The sequence below is a fragment of the Chelonia mydas genome, chromosome 3, assembly GCF_015237465.2.
Source record: "Chelonia mydas isolate rCheMyd1 chromosome 3, rCheMyd1.pri.v2, whole genome shotgun sequence".
Lineage (NCBI taxonomy): Eukaryota > Metazoa > Chordata > Testudines > Cheloniidae > Chelonia > Chelonia mydas.
This window is the reverse complement of record NC_057851.1, coordinates 58,517,390-58,527,446: the sequence shown is the minus strand read 5'-3', so window position 1 is coordinate 58,527,446 and position 10,057 is coordinate 58,517,390. Positions and strand designations below refer to the sequence as shown.

Here is a 10,057-nt window from a genome sequence, read left to right as displayed (position 1 = left end):
AAAGCAAATGCAACTTCCGCAAGGACCCCCTCCAAGGGGGCTACAATACAGAAGGGCCGCACTATCGCCCCAGCATGCACAGCCTGGGTTAAAATCAGGGGGCGGATAAGAGATAACAGACGTTACCAAAAGACAGGATCCCTCCCAAAAGCACCAGCCATCCCCGCCCCTATCAGGGATCGCTGCAGCCCGGGGTCTCGGTCTAAGGTCCCCAGCTTTGCAGGCTCCCTGGCCCCTCGCTTGCAGTTTCCAGCGCAGAAAAGCCCCCTCGGGCAAACCCCGGGGCTCAGGGTTCCCGCCCAGGAGCGGCAGGTAGGGGAGGGGGACCAGGCGAGAGATCCTCCGGAGCGAAACGCGGCTTGGGGCTTGGCCCGACCCGGTTCCTGGGCCCGCTCTCTCCTGCGCTCACAGCCTCGGGGCGGGCAGCCGGAGTGGAGGGATGCCCCGGGCTCCGGTGGGAGAGGAGCAGTGCACGGCCGGGAGGGGGGCAGAGGAAAGCGCTGCCGGGGGCGCTAGGACCCGGAGGGAACCTCCCCGGGCAGGGGGGCGGGTGCTGAGCCGCCGGGAACCCGCACTCGGCACCGCACGAGTTGCGCTGCTCCGGCGGCTCCGAGCCGGGCTGTATATAAGGGGCGGAGGCCGCGCGCCTCTCACTCCCGGCCGCGCCGCTGCCTGCCGGAGCCCAGCCCCTGCCTGCCCCGGAGCGCTCGGCGGCCACAGGGGCGCCGCCTTTGCCTCCCGCCGCCCCTCGCGGCAACTTGCTGAAGTGGGCGGCGGTGGCGGGGCAGAGCTCCCGCGGGGCACCAGCGAGCCGGGCTGGCGCGCCCGGCGCCCAGGGCTCCCGCCGCGTCCCCCGCCAGCCCGGGCGACCATAGGCAGGGGAACCTCCGCCCGGCCCAGTACCCGGAGCGTCGCGCTGTTCCCGCCCGGAGGCTGCGGGCTGCCCCGGGAGCGTGGCGGCCCCAGCCCCGCAGGCAGAGCCGCGCTGAACCCCGCCAAAGCGCGGGGCGGTTTCAGGCTGGCTGCAGCCCCGCGTGCTAATGCACCGGCTCGCGCGGTGCCCGGGTTTCGCTGGCGCCGCTGGGCAGGGACCCGCCAGGGCGCAGGAGAAGCGAGAAGGCTCCCCATTGGATTGCCCGGCTCGGGCGGGGATGGGGAGCGTCGCCTCTCCCCAGTCCGTGCCGGGGCCGGCGGAGTTGGAAGAGGTGCAGCCCGCTCCGCAGGCGATCGGTTTCCTGGCGGGGGGAGCTGCCCTGCCATTTGCCGCCTTGGGTTGCTAACTCAACGCCCGTCAGTTTGCCGGCTGACGCTTCGGCTGAGAAAGTGATGGAGCAAGCGGCTCCCTGCCAGCCAGCACCCGACAACCTGAAGGTGCTTCAGACCAATGACTCGTACCACGACCGCAATTGCAGTGCAGCGGAGGGGATCTACCAAGATGCCACTCCGCTCTCCTGGAAGATAGTCCTCACCATTATCTTGGCTCTTATCACTCTCGCCACCATGCTCTCTAATGCATTTGTAATTGCAACCGTCTACCAGACGAGGAAATTGCACACTCCGGCCAACTATCTCATAGCCTCCCTGGCTGTCACGGACCTTCTTGTGTCTATCCTTGTCATGCCCATTAGCACCATGTATACTGTGACCGGGAAATGGACTTTGGGCCAGATCGTCTGCGATGTATGGCTGTCTTCGGATATTACTTGTTGCACAGCCTCCATCCTCCACTTGTGTGTCATCGCCCTGGACAGATACTGGGCGATCACCGATGCAGTTGAATATTCTACCAAAAGGACTCCCAAGAGGGCAGCGGGCATGATCGCTTTGGTCTGGGTCTTCTCTATCTCCATCTCCATGCCGCCTTTGTTTTGGCGTCAAGCGAAAGCGGAAGAAGTTTCTGACTGTGTGGTGAACACAGACCACATACTGTACACCGTTTACTCCACAGTGGGAGCCTTCTACTTCCCCACCTTGCTGCTGATAGCCCTCTATGGAAGGATCTATGTGGAAGCCAGATCTCGGATTTTGAAACAGTCGCCAACGAAAACAGGCAAAAGATTAACAAGGGCTCATTTAATAACCGACTCCCCCGGATCATCGTCATCTGTCACCTCCATAAACTCGAAGGCCCCAGAGGCTTCCAGTGAAACCGGATCTCCTGTATATATGAATCAGGTCAAGGTGAAGATCTCGGATGCCCTTCTGGAGAAAAAGAAGCTCACCGCTGCTAGGGAGCGGAAAGCTACCAAGACTTTAGGGATTATTTTAGGAGCCTTCATTGTCTGTTGGTTGCCCTTCTTCATCATCACTTTGGTGTTGCCTATTTGCAAGGACGCTTGCTGGTTCCACATGGCCATCTTTGACTTTTTCACCTGGCTAGGATATCTCAACTCTTTAATCAATCCCATAATCTATACAATGTCCAATGAAGACTTCAAACAAGCTTTTCATAAATTGATGCGTTTTAGATGCAGAAGCTGAATGTTGAATGCATTGTGTTCTCCCGGGCTGCTTGAATAGACTTTTGTGTCTGATTCTACAGGTAGGTTGATTATTGTTACAATGTTATCATTTCTCTAAAAGGCTGCTCTAATGGGAGAGCGAAGTTCAATCAGGCAAGCAGGGCTTTGCTTCCCTTCAGAGGGGCGAATCTGTAAAAGTTTCTACTCTAGCCCTGGTAATGACACTGCTGCTTCTGATCCCGCTAAGTAGCAATAGCTCTAAAAAATCACTGTTGTCTTTCCTGGATTATGCCCTCTAGAGCCCGTAGAGCACTATGTTAGGAGTTGGAGAGCTTTTGGACACCTCCTTTGGACAGATCTACAGCTTGACAGTACTTGAACTAGAAGTTTATCGCCCAGCATGCCCTAGGAGAACTTTGTGTATCAGCTGTCTCTGCAAGTCCTTTGGCAATGTCTCGCTACAGCTATCTTGCTCTTTGTTTCTTTAATTTAAAACATGACGGAATGAGCCACGTGGACTTTATAAGGCTCCAAACCGTAGTTTGTAAGCGGACAAAGCAGACACCTGGAAGAATTGGCAATGATGGGTTGAGGCTAACCACCTTATACTTGAAACTGGGGGCAGGGAGGGGCTATTGAGTATGAAAATAGCAACCCCGTTGTGTGTGTTTTCCCGCAGCTGTGTGACTTATTTCTGTTTAGCTATTGTCAAATCACGTTTAACAAATCAAACTAAATTGTACGTGCGCTCGTGCCAAAGCCTGCAAGCTGCTTTCATTTTATTGCCGCTACACTTTTCTGACATTTTACATATTTAAACTCGCAGCCAAAGGAGGCCCATAAGGAGTGACTCACACCAGTTTGCTGTTATTCCACATATTAATACAATCATTTAGCCCAATTAATGTTAAACAACCCTATCTTTTTAAGATGCCTTTGCTCTCTAATCCAATTCTGCCAATCTGTCTAGGACGGAAAAAAAGCAGAAATTAATTCAGAACAGTAGACTGGTCAAACGGAAGTTAATCTGATTACTGTGACACTGGGGTCGAATTAAGAGAGCCTTGGCGTATCTTCTCCGTGCAGGACTTTTAAAATGCGAAGTATTTTCTCTTTGCACTCATTCGCAATAACATTCCTTTCACTTCTAATCCCCTTCTCCTGCACCATTATGCACCTTCAGAGACCTGCTCCCTTTCCAGTAATATTTGTAACGCAATATAGTAAGAACCCCGATGTAGCTCCGGTCTCTTGATTACTCATCTCCTTGTGAGGATTACATGAAATACATGGGCCATCTGCCTTAGAACAAATAGAAATAGCAAAGGTAGCCAGTTTCAGTGCTTCTGGTTTTTGCTCAAAGAATTTTGGAGTTTTGGGGGCAATATTTAGATAAAGCTAAGTGCCAGAGTTAATGTAATATTCATTGGGAGGAATGAATGTTGCTTCCAGATCGATAGTTCATACTGAACTGTGTAAGTGCCAGCACAGCCTTCTCATTTGCACCTCTCAGGAGACTGATAAGTAGTTACTTCTCTAGACAGAAAGATCAGAAGATTTCACTGTGCAGTTGGAGCTTGATCCAAAACTCCAGCATTCAATATGAATTTTTCTATCTATTTCAACTAGTTTGGATCTGGCCCTGTTTTAGGAGTGACCTTAACTTCAGCACACTCTGGGTCCCATGCTGCCTTTGTACACCCACAATTCCCTTTGGCTTCAAAGACAGTTTTGCCTGAATAAGGGTTGCAGGATCAGGATCATTTGAAGTCAGATGATTTTAATATAAACATTAACATTCTATACACAGTCCCACTAAATTAAGTGTCCTAAAGGATTCTGTTTACTTCACATGTTGAACAAATGTGCATTTAGCATGATATAATGTAATATATATATACTTTTCAGTGCCATTTTATGCAGAATACTTACTGTCTTTGTTGTGACACTTTAATAATTCTATGAATTTTTTCCCTTTTTTTCTGCAGAATCAAGTTGCTATTGTAAAGACACACTGCTTGAACCCCTCCTGCCCCAGTTGTCAGATTCATGATGCTGCAATAACATCAATACATACTGCCACCAAATTGTTCTGCCCTGCATTTCAATGTAATGACTCTTGCAAAGATGCTTTTCCAAAACACACATGTGTTACAAAAAGAGAGCAACTGCAAATCAAGATTTAGAACTGATCGGGGTTGGAAACAAAATTTGAGAGTAAAACGTCTATTTATTTTGCAGGCTTGCCTTTAACTTTTCTCTTGCAAGTTGTAGGGGTGTGCATAATAGTGGTTTGTGTCTGTATGAGCATAGTTGTACTTATGTGCACCTGTAATTTCTTTCTTTCAGTGGAAAGAGTTGTTAACTTTACTTTAAAAAGCGACTGGAGGAAAACTGCAGCATTTAAAAATAGGAACATAAACTGTGTAAATGACTCCTTGGGCAGAACATGTGTGTGAAGCAGGAGTGTGCAAAATGTTATATTTGTATTCGAAACAATAGTAAATACAAATACTGTAGTAATAAGAGTTCTAGAGGTATTCAACTGCATCACACATATGGCTGTGTCCTCGGTTTATCCTTTAACAATTGCTATCTCTTGTATTATAGTTTCCTTCATAAGTTAAATAGTTCTACTCAAACATTAAGGGAAAACAAAAAGTTCTATGTGCTTTACCTTTAAACAACTGGGACTAAGTACTATTTGATGTTGTAACTGAAGTTTTTTCTATTTTTGTGTCCGTTGCACACCCTTACTGCATCAAATACTGGAGAATTTAGACCATCTAAAATACTTAATATTGATTATTCTACTCTGTAGAGAGATGAAGCAGTTTGCTTTGTTAAAAGAGCCACAGCACCTGCAAAATAAATACCCATAATTCTGGATAAACTGATGTCAGACATCAGTGAAATAACTTTCATTTTTTTTCTTTATTCAGCTAAGATCTTAAGACAAGTCTACTTAAGTCCAGCAGTCAAAATTAGAGTTTCAGACTGTGGCCACCTGCTGTGATACAAGTGCATTGAGTGTTCCTCCTATGTGTAACTGAAAATGAAATACAAACAATAAAAAGCTTCACTGTGTTCTCAAGAGTATTTAGTAGTAATTGTGTTACTAACAAGAATATTCATTGGTTCACTTGGCTTTCTCAATACTGTCCTTTATAGGTAAAGATCATTTGATGTATCATTCAAGACAGTGATTGATGAGGGCTAAAATTGTAAGCTGCAATCAGCCATCAGGTTTTTAATAGAGTGCTTCACTCTTGAGCCTTCCACTGTCCTTAGGTATAACTTCTATGTTTATTTTCTGTACCATCACAGATAAATTTCAGTAATATAAATTACATGCTTAATAAAAGCACAGCTTATCACAATAAGAATAAACAAAACCTGCTTAGTCACCCAAGTGACACAGTAACTAATGCTCCTATTGAAAAAAGAGTTATGCTAGACTAGACTTTGTTTGTAGGCCTATCAAGAGAAATATGTGGGATTTAGTCAGCTATTATCCACATATGCTTGCCAGGAGAATCATTTAAACAATATAAATTTACATATTGAATTCAACAGCAAATACCTGAGCCTTCATCCTTGCACATCCAAAGCTCCCATTAAATACAGGTGTGTGTGTGTATGTGCGCATACATGTGCACAGAATACAAAACATAGCCCACAAATTGCAAGCACAACCAATGGTCAAAATACATTTGTAGAAAGCTGATAAAATCTAGAAGGCTTTCTTAAGACTGGAATGGCTAATTACCACCACAAGTTTTTAGAAAGTGTTCTTTTTAATTATTAAAATACAGCATTGTTTTTTCAAAATATAGAAAAGTTTTTTTCAAACCTTGGCTTAATTGATAGAAGTGCTGTAGTGCCGTTTAAAATGTCTCTTTAAACCTGATTTTTAGAAATTTTTGTGAAGCCAAAAGCAAAGAAGAAAGCATTTAATAATACTTAGCCTACACTATATATAGTACCTTTCATTTTCAAAGTTGTTTTCAAACAGTGGGCCAGATCTTGTTCACCCCAACCAGCCACTGATATGGATAGGAATTTTGAGCGTCCAAGGAAAGGAGGATCAAATCCATAAATAAATTAATACTTATAACGTCCCTGTTATATCAGTTTTATAGCAAGGAAAAGAGCATACATGACTCATCAGATAAAGCCATAAAAGAAGTCAGTGACAGAGCCAGGATTAGAACTCTAACATTCCTTGTTCTCAGATCATTAGACGAAGCCTTTATTTCCAGTCACTGTAGGACTGACACTAGATACTACTGACCCCTAATTGTGATGTGAAAGTTTTGCTAAATAGTAGCAGAGATAATCCATCAAGGGATTATCTGTGCAAGTTTATGATGAGTCTTTCTTTGACCTTCCAGCACAAATAAATATGCTTCAGCTAATAATAGTCACTGTTGGGAAGACAATCATGGTAGAGATTGCACTGAATGATTAGAGGCCAGAACAAGAAATCTTGGATTAAACAGAAACCACTTTAATATATCCCCTTGTTACAGGATTTACTATTGGCTGAACACTGACCATGTATTTCAAACATGTAGCTAGTAAACCATTCCCATAGGAAGATCTGCAGATTGAAAAGGCACGGTACAGTACGAAGTGGCAGTACTTATGGAGCACAGGGATTCACCAATAGGTTAAGTGTAAGCACCTTTCCCTTCCCACCTCCAAAAATACACAACAGAGTGAAGTGTATCAGGAATGAAGTTAGGGGAAATATCAGTCAAACTTGTCTAGTAAACATGCAAAGGAGAACAGCAGAGACTACTCTTACAACCTGTATTTCAAGATGGAAGAAACCCCTCTGCCGGATAGAAGCTAGGAAGGTATGGCATAGGCCTAGGGACAGCCACTCTACCCAGCAATAACTTCATTTTGGCATCTACCTTCTTAGGGAAGGGGTAGATCACATTGACAGCATGACTTCTGATTGAACTGGGCTGTTAAAGGACATGGGGATCCAGGGAGCAGCATGAAAGGTTTGGTTCAGACATGCCAGAGATCTGTGGATTTCCCCATAGATTTTAGGGCATCTGCAGGATTAGAGGGTCATTCCCTCTTACTCTTTTGAATGGTCACAAGTTCCACTGGAGATGATGGGGCATCAGAAATGTTCGCTGGGTGAAATTAACCATTCCCCGCCTCCACTCTGAGTAGAGGAGTTGTCTTATGCATCTGTCTTTAATGAGCATGTCCTTCATACTCTTGTCAGTAAATTGCTAAAATCCTAAAGGTGCTTAGCACACAGTATATTAATCCTTGCTTATGAAAGCAGCAGGTCTTGCTATTAGATACAATCATGATTTTTGCACAGGGCTTGAACATAATAATATGATGTTGTTAAGAAAAAGAAAAGCTGGGCACTGAGGTCTGAAATACCAGGAATCTGTGAGCTCTGTGCTTCCCATGTCTGGAGATAAAGTGTACATGTGACAGTGATGTTCTAACATTGCTGGTTGATCAGCATGCAGGTAAAGAGAGACATATTTGTGAGTAGTCAAGAATAATCATAGTTAAGGTAGTGGCTCTTAGCCTCACAGCTACCACTTTCCTGTACTCTTAACAGGCATTTCCATCTCTCCCATTCGTCACACCTGCACAGGATATTTAAATCAATGATAAATCCTCTTTCCTCCCTTAATGCAATGGCTCTGAACCTTTCCAGAGTACTGTAGCCCTTTCAGGAGTCTGATTTGTCTTGTATACCCCCAAGTTTCATCTCACTTAAAAACTACTTACTTACAAAATCAGACATAAAATCACAAAAGTGACACTGCACACTATTACTGAAAAATTGGTTACTTTCTCATTTTTACCATATAATTATAAAATAAATCAATAGGAATATAAATATTGTACTTACATTTCAGTGTATAGAACATAGAGCAGTAAAACAAGTCATTATCTGTATGAAATTTTAGTTTGTACTGGCTTCGCCAGTGCTTTTTATTTAGCTTGTTGTAAAACTAAGCAAATATCTAGATGAGTTGATGTGCACTCTGAAAGACCTTTGCATATCCCCAGGGATATGTGTACCCCTAGTTGAGAACCCCCGCCTTAATGCACCTATGCAGCAGCAGGGTAAAGTACAGCCATGGCATACATTTGAATGCTAGAAAGGGGCTTGGCTAGTTGCCAGTGCTCTGAAGGGCATGTCCAGCCACACAGACTTTCTGTCTATCTGGGCATTTGTATCATACAGATCATAATGGCATCTGAGCATTCTGACCTGGCTTGCAGCCCCTGCTAGAGTTTGTGAGGTAGCAATGGTGCTTACTGTTCCTTTTTGGAGTAGCAGTAAGGAGTGCTGTAGAATCCTGTGCTGACATCTCCCTACCCCATCCCTGATTCCCTTGTGCCATCCTACCCTCTGTTAGCATATCGGTTACTAGGCCTTCTGATTCATAGTGCTTTCCCCCATGTACCCTAGGTGAGTGAGGGCACAGTTTTGCTTAAGTGAGCACTTTTATTCACTGTTCACAAGAAAATCCAGAAAACCCAAGTAAATCCAATGACTTCAAAAAGGAAGGGATTTTCTTGGGGAGGAAAGTGAAAAACGGAGGGCATTAGCCATCATATGAGAACAAGTGATGTAGTTCAGATCATAACATACAGCTAGAGCTGCTGTGCAACAGAATACACTTTTGAATCATGAGGTGGATGTTTGGTGCACATTCTGTATTAATCCAAGTACAGACATTTTAATCAATTCTAAAAATGTTGCAGGCCCCGAGGAATAGGAGAAAAACAAACATAAAACCAGTTTTAAGTGGAGCAGGGAGGAACTAGGAAATCACAGAGCAGTAAACATGGTGCTAGGAAGGATTCTAGAGCCATTAATGAATATACAGCAAATAAATTAAAGCAAGATATCACTCTCATGATTTTCAGGGTTGCAGAAGACAAGGAGGCCAGCAAGTAGTTGAGAAAAAGGAATAATTTCTGCAGAGACTGAGGGAAATTATAAGTATGCTCCTAATTCAGCAAGATACTTAAGCATGTGCCTCACTCGAAGAACACGAGTTGTCTGTTTGACTTCAACGGATCCACTCAGGGTATGTCTACACTGCAATTAAAAACCTGTGGCTGGCCCATGCCTACAGTCTTGGGCTTGCGGGTTTGGCTAAGAGGCTGTTTAACTGCAGTGTAGATGTTCTGGCTCGAGCTGGAGCCTGGGCTCTAGGACTCTGTGAGGGAGAAGGGCTCCAGAGCTCTGTCTCAGCCTGAGCCCAAACTGCTACACCACAATTAAACAGCCCTGCAGCCCAAGCCCCACAAGCCTGAATCAGCTGGCACAGGCCAACCGGCGATATGTAATTGCAGTGTAGTGCCCTCACACACTTTCAGTGAGGCATGTGCTTATTACCTTTCTAAATCAGGGCCTCTTATTTAGAAAGGTACTAAGTTGTTTCAACAGTTTCTTTTTAAGTAAATGTAAGATTAAGAGGCTTGCCTTGGAAATAGAGAGAACAAAAGTCAGCGGTGTCTGTTGCTTCACAGAAATGTAAAAAACCAGCTTGGAATGTGTGATGAAGCAGAATAGAATAGAGAACAGCTGA

At 44.8% G+C, this 10,057-nt stretch overlaps 1 protein-coding gene across 1 annotated transcript; it reads left to right on the top strand.

The window, feature by feature from the left end:
• Positions 1-652: 652 nt before the first annotated feature.
• Positions 653-5,558, top strand: HTR1B (5-hydroxytryptamine receptor 1B). The gene is made up of 2 exons (XM_007056807.4): positions 653-2,542; positions 4,451-5,558. The coding sequence occupies exon 1, from the start codon at positions 1,327-1,329 to the stop codon at positions 2,479-2,481; it is 1,155 nt and encodes a 384-aa protein (XP_007056869.1). The 5' UTR covers positions 653-1,326; the 3' UTR covers positions 2,482-2,542; positions 4,451-5,558.
• Positions 5,559-10,057: the final 4,499 nt, after the last annotated feature.

Coding starts and splice junctions, on each gene's coding strand:
- HTR1B (XM_007056807.4), top strand. CDS start 1,327: ATGGAGCAAGCGGCTCCCTGCCAGCCAGCACCCGACAACCTGAAGGTG.